General features: G+C 51.7%; 1 protein-coding gene across 3 annotated transcripts in view; it reads right to left on the bottom strand.

The window, feature by feature from the left end:
• The window catches only part of EFNA2 (ephrin A2), a 264,065-nt gene that overhangs the window by 28,419 nt on the left and 212,197 nt on the right, over positions 1–23,449 (bottom strand). For all 3 annotated transcript variants that reach the window (XM_083720796.1, XM_083720797.1, XM_083720795.1), the window contains exon 3: positions 207–499. In XM_083720796.1, the coding sequence (XP_083576922.1) occupies positions 207–499 (293 nt within the window). The remainder of the gene's footprint in view (positions 1–206; positions 500–23,449) is intronic.

Raw genomic sequence — 23,449 nt, 5'->3', positions numbered from 1 at the left:
AACCCACAGCGCCACCCATGTCCTTACACCTGAAAGACCTACCGGTCCTGAAAGACCTCTCAAGGTGAGGGAAATCGCAACACACACAACGAGACACACAGCTATTGGCTTAGCTGCTCGGATGTCACAGAGGATCAGGCCAAAGGGGAGGCCCAACTAGTCTCAGTGGTTTAGACCACAGCGCCACCCGCGTCCCCAGTACTTACATATGTAGTAATACTCATGCCCCGGTCGGAATTCAAAGCCCAGCGAAAACGGGGTGAAGAGCTGGAACTTCTCGGAGAACTTCAGCGGCCCATTGGGCGAGTCGGGCCGGTTGCACTCCCAGCGCTTGAAACCATTCTGGCGGTGGTCGCAGGAGTCGTGGCCCTCATAGTTGACCATGTAGAGGATGTATCTCTCCATGTGGTCCATGGGGGACGGGAGCTCGTAGTGAGGGCAGTAGATGTCAAGGTAGTCGTTGATGCTCACCTCCACGGTGTAGTCGCCTTGGTGGAACCTGCAGGGGGAGGGAAAAGCAGAGGTTAAGGGACTCAGAACGTCACCAGCATCATATAACTTGAATGAGTAAAATCAATGCATGAAAAGGTTAATGCCATAGAGTAAGCTGTCCTGCTGGACGTGGGTGGTGCTGTGGGTTAAACCACAGAGCCTAGGGCTTGCCGATCAGAAGGTCGGCAGTTCGAATCCCCGCGACGGGGTGAGCTCCCGTTGCTCGGTCCCTGCTCCTGCCCACCTAGCAGTGGCGTAGCGTGGGGGGGTGCAGGGGGGCCCGGCCGCACCGGGCGCAACATCTGGGGGTTAGGATTAGGGGGCGCAAATCCATGGGTTAGGGGGCGCAGATCCACGGGTTAGGGGGTGCAAATCCACGGGTTAGGGGGCACAAATTACTTGCCTTGCCTGGGTGCTGACAACCCACGCTACGCCACTGCCACCTAGCAGTTCAAAACTACACCAGCGCAAGTAGATAAATAGGTACCGCTCTGGCGGGAAGGCAAACGTCGTTTCCGTGCGCTGCTCTGGTTTGCCAGAAGCAGCTTAGTCCTGCTGGCCACATGACCCGGAAGCTGCACGCCAGCTCCCTCGCCAGTAAAGCGAGATGAGCGCCGCAATCCCAGAGTCGGTCACGACTTAATGGTCAGAGGTCCCTTTACCTTTACCTTAAGCTGTCCTGCCAGGCTTAGCTTTTTGTCACTTCCCCTCCCCTTGGGAGGAAATGGGCAATCAAGTCTTTTGTGGTCCTCAGTCTGCATCTGATGTATGGAAGTGAGACCTGGAGCATAAAGAAGGCTGATCGCCAAAGAATGGATGCTTTAAGCACTAAGCCACTTCTGGCGAACCAGAGCAGCGCACGGAAACGCCGTTTACCTTCCCGCCGGAGCGGTATCTATTTATCTACTTGCACTTTGAGGTGCTTTTGAACTGCTAGGTGGGCAGGAGGAGGGACCGAGCAACAGGAGCTCACACCGTCACTGCAGGGATTCGAACCGCCGACCTTCTGATCGGCAAGTCCTAGGCTCTGTGGTTTAACCCACAGCGCCACCTGCGTCCATTTCCACTTAGGATCCGGGAAATCAATATTTGAAACGTCGCCGTGGCAGAGAAATTCACAGCTGGTGGATTTTGGGGTGCCCTGAGGCTCAAGCACCCCAGAGCCGCCGGCCTTCTGGCAATTCCTGATGCCAATAGCCAGACAGCTCTGTTGATTAGAGCACGGTGCAGGCAACTCCAAGTTTGCAGGTTCGGCAGCTGCGAATTCTGGGGTTGGACTAGATGATCCTTGGAGGACCCTTTCAGATCTAAGATTCCACACAATATCTACAAAACAGCTCTACCTCTTGCGGAGAAGCCCCAAGTGCCCGAATCGTCCACGTGGTCGGCCTAATCTTACCTCTTCCCATTACCTTTTTACAAGATTAAACCGAGCACCTCTTAAAATTAATAAAGTGGCAACAGTAGGTGATTAGTAAAGTAGTGTGCGGGGGGGGGGGAGAATCGTTTTCGGCGCCCCCTCAGGTGTTGTATTCACAGGCCAACTCTAGCTAGCTCTCTCTCTCTCTCTCTCTCTTATATATATGTATTTTGCATTTTTTGAGACAGATTATCTGGGAGATTAGGGGCTTAGTCAAAGCAGGAAAATCAGGCGATGGTATCTCAGATTCGGAAGGGGGTGAACCGGGCTCCTTAAGACACCATAACTAATTGCTTTCTGAGACTGCCGTTTCTCCCCACCCCCCCTTCTTTGGCCGATCTCGTCTAATGCCCCCCCCCAGCTTCTCCCCATCCTCTGCGTCCTGAGGACTGTGGTCCCTGAAAATGGCATAGCCTGGATGAACCCCATATTATCCTCCTTCACACCCTCCAATAGACTCTGTTCCCATAGATCGAGGGGTGGGGGGGTCTGTATCCCTAGGGAGGCCCCAAGTATGGCGCTTGGCTTAATGTCATGCGGGTGGGAAGGAGATGAGGGGGAATTAAGAGAGGGGGCAAAGTGGGGGGCAGAAAAGACAGAGAGGGGAGATGGCAAGAAGAGAAGGGGTGAAGGGGGTGGCAGGAAAAAAAGAGAAAGGGGGAGGCAGGGAGAGGATTTAAGGGGAAACAGTGACAAAAAATAAGGCAAAAAAGCTAAAGGTAAAGGACCCCTGGACGGTTAAGTCCAGCCAAAGGCGACTATGGGGTCGCGGCGCTCATCTCACTTTCAGGCCGAGGGAGCTGGCATTTGTCCACAGACAGCTTTCCAGGGCATGTGGCCAGCAGGACTAAACCGCTTCTGGCGCAACGGGACAGCGTGACAGAAACCAGAGTGCATTGAAACACTGTTTACCTTCCCGCCACAGTGGTACCTATTTATCTACTTGTGCTGGTGTGCTTTCGAACTGCTAGGTTGGCAGGAGCTGGGACTCACTCCGTCGCAGGGATTCGAACTGGCGACCTTCTGATCAGCAAGTCCAAGAGGCTCAGTGGTTTAGGCCACAGCGTCACCCGCACAAAAAATAAGGTGGACTTTGAGGTCTAGCCCCAACCACCCTGGCCCACAAATGGAAAGAAGATAAAGTCCTGACTAGAGACAAGAGGCTGATGAAGATGATGGATTACAGTGGTGCCTCGCAAGACGAAAAGAATCCGTTCTGTGATTCTCTTCGTCTAGCGGTTTTTTCGTCTTGCGAAGCAAGCCCATTGACGGCTTAGCGGATTAGCGCTATTAGCGGTCTAGCGGCTTTTAGCGGCTTTTAGCGGCTTTTAGCGGCTTTTAGCGGCTTTTAGCGGCTTATCGACTTATCGGATAAGCGGCTTAGCGGCTTAGAAAAAGGGGGGAAAGGAGGGAAACCGCAGGAACTCGCAAGACATTTTCGTCTTGCGAAGCAAGCCCATAGGAAATTCGTTTTGCAAAGCGCCTCCAAAACGGAAAACTCTTTCGTCTAGCGAGTTTTCTGTCTTGCGAGGCATTTGTCTTGCGGGGCACCACTGTATGCTGAAATGGCCAAAATGACAGGGAAGATCAGAAACCAGGAAGAAAGGAATTTTAATAAGGAATGGGAAAAACTCACAATGTACTTAATAGAACACTGTAAACAACTAAAAACTTTGGCAGGGTTTGAGAAACACATGCAATGTATTAAAAACGAAGGTAAAAAATGGATTATTAGAGAAAAATAGAGAAAAAATGTGAGTTGAAAAAGACTGAAAATAGAAGCCACGGAAGGCTGGAGGGAAGTCTGATGATTCAGGGAAACCTAAATGCCGATGGTGGTGTTTAATGTTTGGAATTTAAGTGTGTAGTGTAAAACTGAATAAAAAATATTGTGTAAAAAAAGAGAGAGACTATTTCCCCAACGTATAGGCCAAACTCTGACACCCTATCCCCACGCCCCTCAGCGGCCCTGATTCATAGCCTTCCTGAGTACGATTTGCTCACCTGGGATGATGAGAATGGCCTCTTGCGCACCTGTGCGAGGTATAGGGAGATGTGGGATGATGCATTTGTGTGAGAGAAAAACCTCTGGCTTTTAACTGCGCAGGAGAAACTATCACACCCGTTGCCATGCCCCTGTTTGCCTCCGGCCCCCAGAAAGCTGCCCATTTGAGACTGCGGCCCTCAACCAGAGAAAGGTGCCCTGCTCCCCAGGTAAAAGGTAAAAGGTAAAGGACCCCTGGATGGTTCAGTCCATTCAACGGAACCATGGAAGGGTGAAGGGTGGGGGTCTAAGGATTCAGAGACTCCTAAATGCCGATGGTGTGGCGCTGTGGGTTAAACCACAGAGCCTAGGACTTGCCGATCAGAAGGTCGGCGGTTCGAATCCCCGCAATGACGGGGTGACTCCCGTTGCTCGGTCCCTGCTCCTGCCAACCTAGCAGTTCGAAAGCACCTCAAAGTGCAAGTAGATCAATAGGTACCGCTCCAGCGGGAAGGTAAACGGCGTTTCCGTGCGCTGCTCTGGTTCGCCGGAAGCGGCTTAGTCCTGCTGGCCACATGACCTGGAAGCTGTACGCTGGCTCCCTCGGCCAATAAAGCGAGATGAGCGCTGCAACCCCAGAGTCGGTCACGACTGGACCTAATGGTCAGGGGTCCCTTTACCTTTAAATGCCGATGGTGATGGTTTAATGTTTGAATTTGAACATGCAGTGTAAACTCAATAAGAAAAGATTAGACATGAAAATGAAGAGGGGATCGCAGCCTTGGGAAAAAGGAATCCTGTGTGGTTCCAAGGTTTGCATACCTTCCGCCCCTGAAAGTTTCTCATTCCTGTGTGCCAATGGAGAGGGGAAAGACTCTGTGCCCCCCAGGGGTTCTCTGACCCTCCACCCCCTGCCTTCCAGAAGCGGAAACGCATTACCTTTCGCAATGCATACATACATCCAAACAGATCTATAACTCTCCATGAGCCGTTTCGTTGCCCAGCGGAAGACGTGACCACATCTCCATTTAAATGGAGACGGCCGCAGCCGGCAGCTTCCCACTGAGCCGAGAAGTGGCAATTGAGCATGGGAGGGCGGGGCCGCTTTCCCCCAGATCTGTGGCCCACCTACAAGACGAGAGCGCACCGCTGGGTGCGTAATGCAAACCGCGGCGGGTGCAGGAGTGAGCGGGCAGGCGGGCGGAAGAGGCCGCGAGAGGAAAGGACGGCTCTTGGTTCTGCGAAGCCGGTGACTCTTGGGGGAGAATTCTGGTTTGGTTGGGAACCAAGGAAGAAGAAGAGGAAGATGAAGAGGAGGAGGAGGAAGAAGGAGAGGAAGAGGAAGAGGAAGAGGAAGAGGAAGAGGAAGAAGAAGAAGAAGAAGAAGAAGAAGAAGAAGAAGAAGAAGAAGAAGAAGAAGAAGAAGAAGAATTTATTATTTATACCCCACCTATCTGGCTGGGTTTCCCCAGCCACTCTGAGCGGCTTCCAACAGAATACAGTGGTACCTCGGGTTACAGACACTTCGGATTACAGACTCCGCTAACCCAGAAATAGTGCTTCAGGTTAAGAACTTTGCTTCAGGATAAGTACAGAAATTGCGCGGCGGTAGCAGCGGAAGGCCCCATTAGCTAAAGTGGTGCTTCAGGTTATGAACAGTTTCAGGTTAAGAACGGACCTCTGGAACGAATTAAGTTCTTAACCCGAGGTACCACTGTATTAAAATACAATAGTCTGTCAAACATTAAAAGCTTCCCTAAACAGGGCTGCCTTCAGGTGTCTTCTAAAATCTGGTAGTTGTTTATTTCCTTGACATCTGGTGGGAGGGCGTTCCACAGGGCGGGCGCCACCACCGAGAAGGCCCTCTGCCTGGTTCCCTGTAACTTGGTTTCTCGTAGCAAGGGGACCGCCAGAAGGCCCTCGGTACTGGACCCCAGTGTCTGGGCAGAACAATGGGGGTGGAGATGCTCCTTCAAGTATACTGGACCGCTCCTCAGGGTGCCTTCCAACTCAACAATTCGATGATTCTGCGAATCAAGGAAGCTGCCAGGTACTTGCGCTCAAATCCTGCATGCTGGTTTCCCACTAGGGCGAGCGTTATTATCCCAACCCACCCCAAATCCCAGCCTGTGTGCGACGTAGGCTGAAGTTCCACCGGGAAAGCTGCCGAGCCCGGCCTCAAATCTGCATTACGAGTTGAGAGTGAGCCTTTCTGGTTTTCTCTAGCTATCCCCCCGCCCTAGCCTCTCCAGCTCAACGCTCTCCCAGCTTCCACCTGCTAATGATATCATTACTCAAGGCTGCCGGAGAGCACTCCGCGGCGTTTATCTCTCTCCGGGGGGAACGGGCCCGGCTAGGTCTCCTTCAACCACGAGCCTCGCCATTAGGGTCCCACTCATCAGGAGCTCTTGAGAGGTCTCAGAGCTCTGAGGGGCTTCATCAGAGAGGACCGTCTCTCCGCTGCGGCAAGCTACATTTTGTAGCCTCTTTCTCTCGCTCTCTCAGTGCGTGTTTGGAACAGAGACCAATCCCTTCCGGTGCAGGTACAGAATACACAGGTCGGCACAGGCGAGCATGTGCCCAGGGCCCCCACCCTGACCCACTAACAAGCCCCCCAGGATCACCCCCCCTCTTTGCAATTGCAAGCAAAGAACCTAGCTAAGGGAGCTGGGCATGTTTAGCCTGGAGAAGAGGAGGTTAAGGGGTGATATGATAGCCATGTTCAAATATATAAAAGGATGTCACATAGAGGAGGGAGAAAGGTTGTTTTCTGCTGCTCCAGAGAAGCGGACATGGAGCAATGGTTCCAAACTACAAGAAAGAAGATTCCACCTCAACATTAGGAAGAACTTCCTGACAGTAAGAGCTGTTCAACAGTGGAATTTGCTGCCAAGGAGTGTGGTGGAGTCTCCTTCTTTGGAGGTCTTTAAGCAGAGGCTTGACAACCATATGTCAGGAGTGCTCTGATGGTGTTTCCTGCTTGGCAGGGGGTTGGACTCGATGGCCCTTGTGGTCTCTTCCAACTCTATGATTCTATGATTCTATGATTCTATGATTCTAACCTCAGAACAGCTGGACCAGGCCAGGGGCTGATCTGGACCAGTTTCCTGTTCTCATAGGGAGAGCTAGATGCTCTAATGCAGCAGTTCCCAACCTGTGGGTCCCCAGATGTTGTTGTTGTTGTTGAGTCGTTTAGTTGTGTCTGACTCTTGGTGACCCCCTGGTCCAGAGCACACCAGGCCCTCCTGTCTTCCACTGCCTCCCGCAGTTTGGTCAAACTCATGCTGGTCGCTTCAAGAACACTGTCCCGCCATCTCGTCCTCTGTCGTCTCCTTCTCCTTGCGCCCTCCATCTTTCCCAACATCAGGGTCTTTTCCAGGGAGTCTTCTCTTCTCATGAGGTGGCCAAAGTCTTGGAGCCTCAGCTTCAGGATCTGTCCTTCCAGTGAGCACTCAGGGCTGATTTCCTTCAGAACGGAGAGCTTTGATCATCTTGCAGTCCATGGGACTCTCAAGAGTCTCCTCCAGCACCATAACTACAACTCCCATCACCCCTGAGCTCTGGCCTTGCTAGCTGGGAATGATGGGAGTTGTAGTCCAACAACATCTAGGGACGCACAGGTTGAGAACCGCCGCTCTAATGGGAAGGTCATGAGGAGGACCTGAGTGCGAGAGCGGCTCTCCTCTCCTGTGGGTTCCAGCTGCTGGCATTCAGAAATGTCAGGAGCGTGTGAAGAGGCTGTTGGATCAGGCCAGCAGCCCCTCTAGTTCTGCCTGCCTCCAATGAGGCCAGCATTTGCAACCCCAACATCCCCACGTCTTGGTGGGCAGGGTGGAAGAAACTCATTGGGACATCTTCCTTGCTTCTCTCCAGTCCCGAAGTCCTGGCCCTGCTCTCAAAACTCCTGCACCACTGAATCCCGAGACTTGGGGACGATGCTGTATCTGTTATGAGCCCAAATAAAGACCCCCTTCTGAAAGAAAGCTTTTATCATGTGTGGCGGTCATGGAAGGTAATAAAGGCTTTCTGGGAAATGATATACAGTAGTACCTCGGTTCTCAAACTTAATCCGTTCCGGAAGTCCGTTCCAGAACCAAAGTGTTCGGAAACCAAGGCTAGCTTTCCCATAGGAAGCAATGCAAAACTGATTGATCCGTTCCAGACTTTTAAAAACAACCCCTGAAACAGCAATTCAACATGAATTTTACTATCTAACGAGACCGTCGATCCATAAAACGAAAGCAATAACCAATGTGCTGTACTATAAAATAAATAAAAACCGTATTGTAGATGATAAAAATTAAAACTAAATATTTTTCATACGTGCACTGATGATACTCATTGTTTGGATGGGGGCCTTTTATCCATTTCCGCAGTCACACAACCAGACAATCAGTAGCTGAACTGGGTTCCGCACAGTCACAAAAGCAAATGAACCGAAAAAGCCTCAAAAACAAAAAAGCAAAATAAATAGCAAAAACAAAAGCGGCAGACTTAATCCATTCCGGAAGTCTGTTTGACTTCTGAAAAGTTCAAAAACCAAGGCGCAGCTTCTGATTGGTGCAGGCGCCCCGGAAACAATAGCCGACAGCTGCATCAAACGTTCAGCTTCCGAAAAATGTTCGAAAACCAGAACACTTACTTCCGGGTTTTCAGCGTTTGGGAACCAAGGCGAGTTAACTCAGGAGAGTTAAATGGAACCTCCTTGTACAGGAGCAGTCTATCACAAATAGACACAAAAAGCCCTTCTTGGCTTCCTGGGGGCATCTGATGAGGGGCTCCGCAGAGTGGGCCTAGGTGGGATCCTGGCCTGATCCGAGGGGACTCTTGGCACACTCTGCTAAGGCGACGGGGCTCATCTGAAAGCTATTAAGCAAATGGGCGCAATTACTTTGATTAAATTAATTTATTTAATGAGAACGAGGCAAATCTGCATGATTTCACTTGCTTTGCATAATTTATCCCGCCACTTCTTCTCCTCCGCTTTCGCACAAGTTGTCTGGCTTTCTGCTAATCACGGGGAGACGGGAACAGGCTCTCCACCCTTCTCCCTTCCCTCCGTTCTGCCTTTGGAAATGTCAAGCATCTGTCTGCAAACATGAGGACTAGCGGCTTAAAATTCCCTGGGCACCTGGCTTCCACCCTTGACAGGCCTTGACAGCTCTGAAAGGTCCCAGAAACACCGTCCATAGCTGTCAACTTACAGATTTGAAAATAAGGGACCAGCAGCCTTGAAAATAAGGGACCTGCAGCCTCACCTGTTCCAGGCACTCCAGTCTTCCTGTCCTCCTGCAGTCCGGTCAAACTCATGCTGGTAGCTTCGAGAACACTGTCCAACCAACTTTGTAACCAGAGGTTCAACTGACTAGAATCTGAATCACATGCACCACAAGGCCTATGCAGCCTCAACTTAAGATGGCTCCCCGGCCTGGCTTTGCACTGCAAAGTTTGCAGCAGCACGTGCAACAAAATGGCGTCCAGCATTCAAAAACCTCCTCAGCTTGCATTAACTAGCCACACACAAGGCATGCAAGCTCCACCCCCAGTCGTTCTTAGACTCCTTATTGGGTGAGCAACACAGCCAAGCAACACAGTTGGAGCCTCCCTCCTCCCTGGCCGGCAGGGAGGGAGGGAGGGAGGGAGAGGAGCTGCTTCCTTTGAAATTTAAGGGACATCATTCAAGGGATATCTATCAATAAGGGACAGCAGCGGGACATGGCACTGGAATAAGGACTGTCCCTTCAAATAAGGGACACTTGACAGCTGTGCTGTCTCTCCCATCTAACAGTTCGCAATATATGAGTTATGCTGATTTCAGGGCAAGTTCCACAGGTTTTATTTTCTTGGGGCGGGGTGGTGGTGGAGAGGTGCCCTTGAGCTCGTGGCACACCTGTGTGTGTGTGTGTGCCCCCAACCACCATAGTCAGCCCCCCAGGACCAATAGCTCTGCCCACCCCTGTTCTAGAAGAACCATCGATTGTTGGCAATGTTGTGACGGCACTGCACATTTCACTACAAATTGTTGCTGCCATGGTATTTACCGTATTTTTCGCTCTATAAGACGCACCAGACCACAAGACGCACCTAGTTTTTGGAGGAGAAAAACAAGAAAAGAAATATTCTGAATCTCAGAAGGCAGAACAGCAAAAGGGATCGCTGAGCAGTGAAAGCAGCAATCCCTCTTGCTGTTCTGGCTTCTGGGATAGCTGTGCAGCCTGCATTCACCCCATAAGACGCACACTCATTTCCCCTTACTTTTTAGGAGGGGAAAAGTGAGTCTTATAGAGCAAAAAATACGGTAACTGTTTTTGTTTTCGGATGTGCCTTGGAAGTCGAACGGCTTCCGCTGAGGTTTTTGTCTCCATTGAAATTGCAGACAGCGCTTTGCACCTCAGTTTTCGAACGTTTCGGAAGTCGAACAGTCTTCCGGAACAGATTATGTTCAAAAACCGAGGTTCTACTGCACTCTGTTTCACTTGAGTGATTCAAACACTGAGTTTCACAAGAAATGAAATGTGGCATATCAAAGAAGGGCGATGTCTGTCCCCCCCCCCGGGTGTGGTTGGGGGGTCCCCACTCCCAGCAGTGCCAACAGACAGCGTGGCCACTGGGGCTGTAATCCACCTGGAGTCTTGTATCCAGTTCTGGATACCTCATATTAAGAAGGGCATGGACAAGATGAAAAGTGTACAGAGGACAGCACCCAAGATGTTCAAAGTTCTGGAAACCAAGCCCTACAAGAAAGGTTGAAGGAGAAGTTTAGCCTGGAGGAGAGAGGGCTGAGAGGTGATATAATAGCCCTCTTCTGATATATGAAGGGCTTTCAAACGGAGGATGGAGCAAGCTTGTTTTCCAGTGCTCCAGATGGCGGGTTCAGGTGACTTCAAGTTACAAGAAAGGAGTTTCCAGCTAAACATCGGGAATAACATTCTGAAAATAAGAGCCGTTGGATGATAGAAAGAGCTCCCTCGGAAGGTGATGTACTCTCCTTCACTGGAGGTCTTTAAGCAGAGTTAGGTTGGCCATTCGTCAGGGATACTTTAGTTGCAATCCCTGCTTTGCAAGGGGTTGGACTAGATGACCCTCGGGGATCCCTCCCAAATCTATGATCCTATGATCCTATTGTTATTATTATTATTATCCATGCTTTTTTAGACAGAAGCTGATTTGTGAAGGCGAGGTGGCAATACTGTATACCTCGGCCTCAGTCCAGTATCCCTGAAGAAGCGTCTCCACTCCCATTGTTCTGCCCGGACACTGAGGTCCAGCTCCGAGGGTCTTCTGGCGGTTCCCTCCCTGTGAGAAGCGAGGTTACAGGGAACCAGGCACAGGACCTTCTCGGTGGTGGCTCCTGCCCTGTGGAACGCCCTCCCATCCAGATGTCAAGAAGATAAACAACTATCTGACATCTGAAAGCAGCCCTGTTTAGGGAAGGTTTTAATGTTTGATGTTTTATTCTGTTTTTAATCTGTTGGTAGCCACCCGGAGCACTAACAGGTGGTACCTTGGTTCTCGAACGTCATCCATCCCGGGAGCCCGTTCGGCTTCCAAAACATTCGTAAACCGAGGCGCGGCTTCCCGTTGGTTGCAACAGCTTCTTGCACTCAAACAGAAGCCGTGCTGCACGTTCAAGTTCTGAAAAACGTTCGAAAATGGAAGCATTTACTTCCAGGTTTTTGGTGCTCGGAAACTGGAATGTACGACAACGGAGGTGTTCGGGAACTGAGGTACCACTGTATTCTTATGATTAGTAGCAGTGGTATACCTCTCTTCGTCTGTAGATCTTAGGGCAAACCGCTACATAAAATTACAATATCAAAACCACAAAATACATAGTAGGAACAGGAACAACGACAAAGCAATCATTTCCCCTCCTATATTAAAAAGGGCACCTAGAATCAAGTGGCGTATAGATTTTAGGCAAACAAACACTATATATAATATGCACATGAGAAACCTATACTAATCCACAGCAGATCGGTAAGGTGTTTGTTTAAGGTTGAAGTAGCAATAATAAAAGACTCTGGTCCGCGATCGTCACAGTGTGAGTTTTTCCAAGGAGCCTTTAAGCGCCTGCACATCTCATTACTCGCGCCGTAAGTCCTGCGATCACAGGGCGAAACAAACTAATTAATGCAAAAGGTCCGGGTGATTTCTGCACCGCCCTCCATCTCCCCGTATCTGTTGTGGCAACTTTGGCCCCCGGCAAGGTAACTTTTGAAAAATGCAAAATGAACGTCGCTCCCGCTCACCACCCAACCCTTCACACAGAAGACCGGCTCTCCAGTTTCGGAGACAAAACACCTCCGCTGCCCTCCATGTAAATGTGGCCAACATCAGAAACCGCAGCACAACTCTCTCTCTCTCCCCCCTTTCCCTTGGAAGAGAATTAATTGATTTGCATTAAAGGCAAAATGCTAGAGGAACGGGCAAGCAGGCATTAGGAGTCGCCCCCCTCAATAACAATAAGGAAGGATGTGGCGAGTCTCTTGAGGGAACAGGATGACAGATAATGTTTACGCGTTTGAAGGATAAGTGACACGCAACAGAACCCCAAAATCAAAGCTGGCTGAGCCGACCTGAGACATCCCTTCCTCTTGCCTCGTCCTTTGCGGGGCCAGCAAACACTGTTGATGCGAAATTAGATGTTGCACAGGCAAATTTGGGGCTGTTGATGGCTACTCTACCAATGCAGTGTACTGGAAGAAGCAAAGATCACCAGTGTCAAAGCAATGATTCTTCAACATCAACTTTGTTGGACCGGTCATGTTGTGCGGATGCCTGGTGATCGCCTTCCAAAGCAACTGCTCTATTCCCAACTTAAAAATGGGAAGAAGAAGAGTTTGGATTTGATATCCCGCTTTATCACTACCCTAAGGAGTCTCAAGGGATGCGGGTGGCGCTGTGGTTAAACCACAGAGCCTAGGGCTTGCCGATCAGAAGGTCGGTGGTTCGAATCCCCGCAATGACGGGGTGAGCTCCCGTTGCTCGGTCCCTGCTCCTGCCAACATAGCAGTTCGAAAGCACCTCAAAGTGCAAGTAGATCAATAGGTACCGCTCTGGTGGGAAGGTAAACGGCGTTTCCGTGCGCTGCTCTGGTTCGCCAGAAGCGGCTTAGTCCTGCTGGCCACATGACCTGGAAGCTGTACGCCGGCTCCTTCGGCCAATAAAGCGAGATGAGCACCGCAACCCCAGAGTTGGCCATGACTGGACCTAACGGTCAGGGGTCCCTTTACCTTTTAAGGAGTCTCAAAGCAGCTAACATTCTCCTTTCCCTTCCTCCCCCACAAGAAACACTCTGTGAGGTGAGTGGGGCTGAGAGACTTCAGAGAAGTGTGACTGGCTCAAGCTCACCCAACAGCTACATGTGGAGGAGCAGGGAAGTGAACCCGGTTCACCAGATTACGAGTCCACCGCTCTTAACCACTACATCACCCTGGCTCTCCACACTGGGAAGCATAATGCTGGCGGTCAACAAAAGAGGTTCAACAGAGATGCATTTTAAATAAAAGCACACATTCTACTCGTGTAAAAACACCAGGCAGGTTCCACAAATAACCCAGAGGTGCATTTTAAATAAAAGCACACATTCTACTATTATTATTATTATTAGATGGCGCCTTGTCTGCCTGCTTCTGGCAACTCCAGCTGCCAAGCTGGAGCCAAACGTAGTTCTCTGTTTTCCTTTGGACCCCCATCAGCGAAGTTGAGATGCAGGTCTTGTTGTCTGGGCAGCCCAGGACCTCCAGACTCGCTGCCCAGGCTTGCGCCCCGGAGAGGTCACTTTGGTGCAGTTTGACCTCACCCCCAGAGGCGCACTCCATTGTCTATTGAGGCGGGCAAATGCTAACGACAACCAGCTGCTGGAAACCTCAGGAGGGGAGATTGTTGGTTCCCTCCCTGCGAGAAGCCAAATTACAGGGAACCAGGCAGAGGGCCTTCTCGGTGGTGGCACCTGCCCTGTGGAACACCCTCCCAGCAGATGTCAAAGCGATAAACAACTACCTGACATTCAGAAGACATCTGAAGGCAGCCCTGTTTAAAGGTAAAGGGACCCCTGACCATTAGGTCCATTCGTGGCCGACTCTGGGGTTGCGCGCTCATCTCGCTTTACTGGCTGAGGGAGCCGGCATACAGCTTCCAGGTCATGTGGCCAGCAGGACTAAGCCGCTTCTGGCGAACCAGAGCAGTGCACAGAAACGCCGTTTACCTTCCCGCCAGAGCGGTACCTATTTATCTACTTGTACTTTGATGTGCTTTCGAACTGCTAGGTTGGCAGGAGCAGGGACCGAGCAACCGGAGCTCACCCCGTCATTGCGGGGATTTGAACCCCCAACCTTCTGATCAGCAAGTCCTACGCTCTGTGGTTTAACCCACAGCGCCACCCGCATTTAGGGAAGCTTTTAATGTTTGATACTTTACTGTATTTTAATATTTTGTTGGAAGCTGCCCAGAGTGGCTGGGGAAGCCCAGCCAGATGGGCGGGGTATAAATAATAAATTATTATTGTTGTTGTTGCTGCTGATCTTGTGCCCGAGTCTTGCTTTGGGGCAACTGCTTTGCCACTTTGAGGACAAAATGCCCTTTGGGGGACTCATTTGACTGACACCTGGATGTCCTGACGCGACGTCTTCCGCTGGGGGGAACCGGGGCTTCTCTTCGCAGACAGCGCACGCAGCCAGCTCTGGCGAGACGCCTGTTAATTTGCCATCATTTAAAGCCGTTCCCTTCGCAAAATGTCAACAGAGTTTTAAAAAGGCGCCACCTGGCAAGGTCCCCGCTGGGCTGCTGTAATTCCCTCGGCGGGACGGCCAAACCGCTGTAATTAAAAGAAGCGGGGCTTCAACAGGCTCCTCGTCGCATGGCGCTAATTTGCTGTCTTTGTGCAAAAAATAAAATAAAATAAAATAATAAGGCGCCAAATCCCGTCAGACACAACAAGATGGAGCCACAGCAGGGCAGGAGAGAGATGGCATAGAAAGCGAAGGGAAAGACGTCTTCTGGCTGCTGCAAGGGTTCGGCTACCGGCAACGAGGAGCATTCAAAACGCCTTTCTAAAAATAAAATAATTTAAAAATCCCAACTCGGCTCTGACTCATTCTAGGATTTCTGTTCCTAGAAAGCCAGGGGTTCCCTTCTGCACTGCAGAACCCTCCTGTGTAACATTGCTGATTCAGAAATGGCTAGTTTTGCTAGATGTCATGGCTTGTTTAAGGGACGCGGGTGGCGCTGTGGTCTAAACCACTGAGGCTCTTGGGCTTGCCGATCAGAAGGTCGGAGGTTTGAATCCCCGCGAGGGGGTGAGCTCCTGTTGCTCGGTCCCTGCTCCTGCTGTCAGAAACAGAAGACGTAACAGGGTTTAGTGAGCGGGGAGAGCCTATGGCAGAGAGCAGTGCGGAATCAGGCAGGAGAGGAGGGGGACCAGGAGACAGAGAGGAGTCCCGCTGCTGTCCCTTATTGAAAATGTCCCTTAAATTTCCCGGGTTTCAAAGGAAGCAGCTCCTCTCCCTCCCTCCCTGCCAGCCAAGAGCTCCAAGGCCCACCTCTCCCAGGTCCGACCCTGTGCTTTTGGTCAGGGGGCCGGTCCACTGTCCCTCAGACCTTGTGGGGGGCCGGACTATAATAATAATAATAATTTATTATTTATACCCCACCCATCTGGCTGGGCTTCCCCAGCCACTCTGGGCGGCTTCCCAAAAAATATTAAAATACTGTAATACATCAAACATTAAAAGCTTCCCTAAACAGGGCGGCCTTCAGATGTCTTCTAAAAGTCTGGTAGTTGTTGTTCTCTTTGACATCTGGTGGGAGGGCGTTCCACAGGGCAGGCACCACCACCGAGAAGGCCCCTGCCTGGTTCCTTGTAACTTGGCTTCTTGCAGTGAGGGACCCGCCAGAAGGCCCTCGGAGCTGGACCTCAGTGTCCGGGCAGAACGATGGGGGTGGAGAGGCTCCTTCAGGTATATTGGGCCGAGGCCGTATAGGGCTTTAAAGGTCAACACCAGCACTTTGAATTGTGCTCGGAAACGTACTGGGAGCCAATATAGGTCTTTCAAGACCGGTGTTATATGGCCTCGGTGGCCTATATTTTGAAGGGGAAAAAAGTGAACGAATTCCTGTGCCCCACATATAACCCAGAGATGCATTTTCAATAAAAGGAAACACTCATGTAAAAACACGCTGATTCCCGGACCGTCCACAGGCCAGATTGAGAAGGCTATTGGGCCGGATACAGCCCCGGGGCCTTAGTTTGCCTACCCATGCTCTTGGTCTTTCGCAAACCCTCCTGCTTTGGGGTGAAAAGGGGCCTTGCAGCCGTGATTTTTCAGCGCGTGTTGAATCTGCTGGTTGCCTCAGTCCCCGAAAACAATTAGAGTCTCCTTCCGTTGCTGGAGTCCGACCCGCAGAGAGATTACAACCCCGGTGATTCTTTGCTTGTTGATGGTGTGTGTGTGTGTGTATATATATTTCCATTTTCACGAGCGTTTAGCCTGAGCTGTTGAGGCTATGGTAATTACACCTTCACTGTTGGAAAGAGCTAGAAATAATTATCTCGCAGTTTCCTGGGGTGCTGGAAGGCCTGAATAGCAATTGATGTGGCTCCTGGGCTGGGATGGAGCGAGGCTGAATGACTCGGACGTGTCCTTATCCTCTCGGTGATGGTGTGGGGAATGGGGGGGCGGGGGGGAAGAGCCACCAGGTCTGCGATAATCCTGGCATGCAAAGCAGCCAAAGCAACACGGAAATCTGACTTGATTGCAAAGCCAGGTAGCTGCTCCACCTGGCTTGCGTTGTCTGCACGGGCTGGCAGCAGCAAAACTAGGTCCCGGTCCTTAAAGGTAAAGGTAAAGGGACCCCTGACCATTAGGTCCAGTCGTGGCCGACTCTGGGGTTGTGGCGCTCATCTCGCTTTAATGGCCAAGGGAGCCGGTGTACAGCTTCCGGGTCATGTGGCCAGCATGACTAAGCCGCTTCTGGCGAACCAGAGCAGCGCACGGAAACGCCGTTTAGCTTTCCGCAGGAGCGGTACCTATTTATCTACTTGCACCTTGATGTGCTTTCGAACTGCTAGGTGGGCAGGAGCAGGGACCGAGCAACCGGAGCTCGCCCCGTCATTGCGGGGATTCGAACCGCTGACCTTCTGATTGGCAAGTCCTAGGCTCTGTGGTTTAACCCACAGCACCACCCACGTCCCTTCTGGTCACAGTCCTTATTTTACACAAATGAAGGACAGGTGTAAAAGGAAGCTTCCTTGGGCAGAGTTTTCTGAAGGGGAGGTGCTCTAGCACTGAGCTTTGGCTCTGCTGTTACAGCATTATACCGCAGTAAATCATTCAAAGGTAGCCCCACATAGAGTGCATGGCAGTAGTTCAAGCGGGAGATAACCAGAGCATGCACCACTCTAGCGAGACAGTCTGCGGGCAGGGAGGGTCTCATCCTGCGTACCAGATAGAGCTGGGAGACAGCCGCCCTGGACACAGAATTAACCTGCTTCTCCATGGACAGCTGGGAGTCCAAAATGACCCCCAGGCTGCACACTTGGTCCTTCAGGGGCACAGTGACCCCATTCAGGACCAAGGAGTCCTCCACACCCGCACGCCCCCTGTCCCCCAAAACAGGACTTCTGTCTTGTCAGGATTCAATCTTAATCTGTTAGCCGCCATCCCTCCTCCAACCGCCTCCAGACAGTCACACGGGAACTTCACCGCCTTCACTGGTTCTGATTTAAAAGAGAGGTAGAGCTGGGTGTCATCCGCATACTGGTGAACATCCAGCCCAAACCCCCTGATGATCTCTCCCAGGGGCTTCATATAGATGTTGGTAACCAGTGCAGTCGGACCAGGATTGGTGCAATGTGCTCAAACCATCTTGCAGTCCGGGGAGCGACCTGGCCGCTGAATTCTGCACCGGCTGAAGTTTCCGAATCGTCTCCAGAGGCAGCCCTACGTAGAACACACTGCAGTAATCTAACCTTGAGGTTACCAGAGCATAGACAACAGGCCATCCCAGTCCAGAAAGGGACATAGTTGGGCCACCAGTTGAAGATGATGGAAGGCACTCCGGGCCACTGAGGCCACCTGAGCCTCGAGGGACAGCAAAGGATCCAGCTACGAACCTGCTCCTTCAGGGGAAGTGTGACCCCCACCAAGAGCCAGCCATCTGGTCTAAGGAACCCCCCACTAACAGAGCCTCAGTCTAATCCAGATTGAGCTTCAGTCTGTTGGCTCTCATCCAGCCCATTACCGAGGCAAGAGACTGGTCCAGCATTATCATTATTGTTGTTGTTGCATTGCAGTAATTTGACCTAGAGGCTACCAGAGCATAGAAGATGGAAGTTAAATTGTCCTTGCCCAGATAGGGGCGCACCGGCCGAAGCTGGCAGAGGGTGCTCAGCACCACCAAGACCGCCTGAGCCTCAAACGACAGCAGGGGATCCAGGAGGAGCCCCAGGCGACGTACCCGCTCCTTCAAAGGCAGCCCCACATATAATGCATTGCATTAATGCCCGTATAGTTAAAGCTCTGGTTTTCCCAGCAGTGATGTATGGAAGTGAGAGCTGGACCACAAACAAGGCTGATGGCCGGAGAATGGATGCTTTTGAATTCTGGTGCTGGAGGAGACTCTTGAGAGTCCCCTGGACTGCAAGAAGATCAAACATTTCCATTCTGAAGGAAATCAGCCCTGAGTGCTCACTGGAAGGACAGATCTTGAAGCTGAGGCTCCAATACTTTGGCCACCTCATGAGAAGAGAAGACTCCCTGGAAAAGACCCTGATGTTGGGGAAGATGGAGGGCAGAAGGAGAAGGGGATGACGAGGACGAGATGGTGGGACAGTGTTCTTGAAGCTACCAGCATGAGTTTGACCAAACTGCGGGAGGCAGTGGAAGACAGGAGGGCCTGGCGTGCTCTGGTCCAGGGGGTCAAGAAGAGGCGGACATAACTAAACAACAACAATCTAGCCCGAAAATTGTAGCTGGACCAACGTGGGGCAGCGCAGACACATACCCACACACACCCTGTTTCTGCTAATCGGGGATTTTGTTTCCAAACCCACCAGCACCCCTAGACTGCTGCCTTAATGCAGAAACTCTGACTCACCGGTTAAGTCGGCCTCCGAGCCCCCACCTCAAACTCGCCTCCTCCCTCCCCCTGAGTACATTAATTGTTATTAAAAATTAAAGGCTTCTTGTCTCTTTGGGGAGTTGAGAGATCTCTTTTGGCAGCGAAGGTCAGGTCCGTTCCATATGCCCACACCTCCCGCCGCATGCATCTAAAAGGAAAACGCATACATATAGAAAACCGCGCTCCCTTTAGCGAGGGCAGGTGGTGACAGCCGAGGGGCTCGGATCCAGAGCGGGGGCTATTAAGGCATAGGGCGGAGGCCTCGCCAGGCTGGGGTTTGCTGGAGCACAGCAGATCTTTAAAAGGAACAGTCCAAGGAGCCATTTTCCGGTGCCCTCCTCCCAAAATAAAGGCTGCCCCTAACCCACTATGCCCATCAGCCATTGACTGTTGACAGACAGTTGGGGAAGGCCAATGGGAAAGGAGGTGGGACAGAGTTTGGCATCATAAAATCACAGAAGAGTTGGGAGGGACCCTGAGCCTTATCATCATCATCATCATCATCACGACAACAATAATAATTTATTTATACCCCGCCCATCTAGCTGGGTTGTCCCAGCCACTCTGGGCAGCTCCCAACAGAATATTAAAAACACAATAAAACGTCAAACATTAAAACCTTCCCTAAACAAGGCTGCCTTCAGATGTCTTCCAAAAGTCAGATAGTCGTTTATCTCCTTGACATCTGATGGGAGGGGCCACCACCAAGAAGGCCCTCTGCCTGGTTCCCTGCAACCTCACTTCTCGCAGGGAGGGAACCGCCAGAAGGCCCTCAGGAGATGGACCCCGGTGTCCAGGAGGGTGGAGACGCTCCTTCAGGTATACTGGGCCTTTGAGGCCGTTTAGGGCTTTCAAGGTCAGCACCAACACTTTGAACTGTGCTCGGAAACGTCCTGTTCCAACCCCCCGCAATGCACGGCTGTCTGGAACCCCAAAGGAAAAGGGTGTGACAGGCGGGACCAGGCAAACGTTTTGTCACGCCAATCAAAATCCTCGGGGGTTGGACTGGATGACCTTTGGGTACCCTCCCGACGCTGCAATTCTACGATTCTGTGCTCGCTTAGGAGGCAGGAGCTCCCACGTCCAAAGCCCAGGGGCGTCTTCGGGCAGGACTGAGAAGGACCCCCATCTGAAAAACCCCTGAGAGCAGCTGCCTGCCTGTGTCGGCAACACTGGTTTGACTCTGCCTGGCTTGAAACGCGAAGCTCAGCTGGGAAAGAGTCCCCCTGCAAAGCACTTATTGCACTCTCCCCCCCCCCCCGACGAATTATGCTTTCAGCTGCTCCCGACGTCAGCTGCCCCTTTGGGAGCCAACCGAGAGAAAAGAATGAAGAGCGACGGTCAAATTGCAAGGTGGGAGAAAGAGGAGGGAGAGTTTCCAAACGGCGGAGTCAAGGAGGGAAAGGGAAATGGGCGAAGGTGCGGCAGTGCCCATCTCTTTGCTTCTGGGCTTGGCAGAGGCAAAGGCGATTAGCGGCTGTTAAAGCCTGTTAAATGGTTCGAAATCTATGTTGCTGAAACGAGCAAGGAAGGGGGGGGGGGAGACAATCTCTTTCCCCCCCCCCTTCCCCATCTCTCTCTTTTTTTGGTGCAAAGTGCTCTCTAATCACAGGTTGTTGCCAAGGTTTTTATTTTTGTATCTATATTTCTACCCCCACAACCGCCTCCCCACAATGAGGACACTCTCCGAGGCCCAGTTAGACACCCCCCTTTTTCGGTCCCTTTCGGTCGACTGCGAGAGCCGTCAAGAAGGGGCGCAGGGGCTTCTTAGGGGTGGCCTTTCCCCTTGATAGATGTAGACCAGGGGTCAGCAAACTTTTTCAGCAGGGGGGCGGTCCACTGTCCCTCAGATCTTGTAGGGGGCTGGACTATATATTTTGGGGTGTGTGTGGAATGAATGAATGAATTCTTATGCCCCACAAATAACCCAGAGATGCATTTTTTAAAAAGGGGCACATTCTATTCATGTAAAAACATGCTGATTCCTGGACCATCCAGGGGCCAGATTTAGGAGGCGATTGGTCTGGATCCGGCCCCCGGGCCTTAGTTTGCCTAAAGGTAAAGGTAAAGGTACCCCTGCCCGTACGGGCCAGTCTTGACAGACTCTGGGGTTGTGCGCCCATCTCACTTAAGAGGCCAGGGGCCAGCGCTGTCCGGAGACACTTCCGGGTCACGTGGCCAGCGTGACATCGCTGCTCTGGCGAGCCAGAGCCGCACACGGAAACGCCGTTTACCTTCCCGCTGGTAAGCGGTCCCTATTTATCTACTTGCACTTTGACGTGCTTTCGAACTGCTAGGTTGGCAGGCGCTGGGACCGAGCAGCGGGAGCGCACCCCGCCGCAGGGATTCGAACCGCCAACCTTTCGATCGGCAAGCCCTAGGCGCTGAGGCTTTTACCCACAGCGCCACCTGCGTCCCTACCCATGTTTGCCTACCCATGTCTTAAACTCTCATGTGCGGACAGAAATTCCCACCTGGGCAGCGAGGCAGGTTGGCAAAGACAAGGTGAATGGATGGTTCCGCCCCCTGAGCTGCAGGGGCTAGCATAGGGGTCAGCAAGCTTTTCAGCCGGGGGCCGGTCCACTGTCCCTCAGACCTTGTGGAGGGCCGGACTATATTTTGGAAAAAAATATGAACGAATTCCTACGCCCCACAAATAACCCAGAGATGCATTTTAAATAAAAGGACACATTCAACTACAGTGGTATATCTGGTTACATACGCTTCAGGTTACATACGCTTCAGGTTACAGCCTCCGCTAACCCAGAAATAGTACCTCGGGTGAAGAACTTTGCTTCAGGATGAGAACAGAAATCGTGCGGCGGCAGCAGGAGGCCCCATTACCTAAAGTGCTGCTTCAGGCTAAGAACAGTTTCAGGTTAAGAACGGACCTCCGGAACGAATTAAGTTCTTAACCCGAGGTACCACTGTAATGTAAAAACACGCTGATTCCTGGACCGTCCATGGGCCGGATTTAGAAGGTGATTGGGCCGGATCCGGCCCCGGGCCTTAGTTTGCCTACCCATGATGTAGACCAAACCGCAGACCGCATCTCCTTCAAGTGTGAGCAGAGAATTGTGGGTGGGTTTTTTTTGGGGGGGGGTGGTGGTGTGGTCCCCGTGTGACACATTGGAAGGGGACCACAGTGGCCTTCTATAGGTTGGACAGGGAAACTCATTCCATCCTGAGGGCTGAATTTTGTTCTGGGCAACCTTGAGGCATGTGGAGCCAGAGGCAAGAGGGGTGGGGCGATGGGGGCAAGTGCCACCTCTGTACAATCGGCTGGTATACACACCCCCACACCCACACCTGTCCAGGGCTGGATTTAGGTTTTATGAGGCCCTCAGCTACCAAAGGTAAAAAGGTAAAGGGACCCCTGACCTTTAGGTCCAGTCGTGGCCGACTCTGGGGTTGCGGCGCTCATCTCACTTTATTGGCCGAGGGAGCCAGCGTACAGCTTCTGGGTCATGTGACCAGCAGGACTAAGCCGCTTCTGGCGAACCAGAGCAGCGCACGGAAATGCCGTTTACCTTCCCGCTGGAGTGGTACCTATTTATCTACTTGCACTTGGACGTGCTTTCGAACTGCTAGGTTGGCAGGAGCAGGGACCGAGCAACGGGAGCTCACCCTGTCGCGGGGATTCGAACCACCGACCTCCTGATCGGCAAGCCCTAGGCTCTGTCGTTTAACCCACAGGGCCACCCGTGTCCCTCCACTGAAGGTAAGGGGGCCCTTTCTATGTCCAGCAGTCCTTTGTCAACAACAAATTGCCTTATCCTGCGTCCAGGCAAGGAAGAGCTCAAGGACATGTCTCCAGCCAGGAGAGAACACTCCAAGGTTGTGGGTTCAATCCCCGCATAGGAAAGCTGCATATTCCTGCCTCGCAGGAGGTCAGACCAGATGACTGTAGGGGTCCCTTCTGACTCCACAAGTCTAAAAACTAAAACAAATAGGCCCTAGCTGCCTCATAGAAGGAGGCAAGTTCCAAAACCGTGGGGCCACCACTGAGAATGCATCTTCTAACATTCAGCTTCATCGCATGAGCACGGCCTTCATGCCGCGAACCATTTTAGAAACTTCTACCGTGTCTCCTCCGATTCTAAACTTGCTACGGTTGTTAGGTGTTATGTACTGAGTTGAATAGGATCCAAAATGCAGCAGTCTGATTGGTCCTAGAACAATAGGGTCCAGAATGCAGCAGTCTGATTGGTCCTAGAACAATGCAGCAGTCTGATTGGTCCTAGAACAATGCAGCAGTCTGATTGGTCCGCAGGAGCCCCCCAATCCAGCTCCAGGTGGAAGTGAATCCGCAACCTGATTGGCCTACAGGAGAATCCCAGAATTAGCCAATCACATGCGACCCATTGTGTAAATAATGTATATAAAGCAGATATTTTGGGGAAACTTTTATTCCTCACCACTATGAGCTG

Source organism: Podarcis gaigeae (genome assembly GCF_964106915.1).
Source record: "Podarcis gaigeae genome assembly, chromosome: 18".
In the NCBI taxonomy this organism is placed as follows: Eukaryota; Metazoa; Chordata; class Lepidosauria; order Squamata; family Lacertidae; genus Podarcis; species Podarcis gaigeae.
This window is presented reverse-complemented; position numbering and strand designations above follow the sequence as displayed.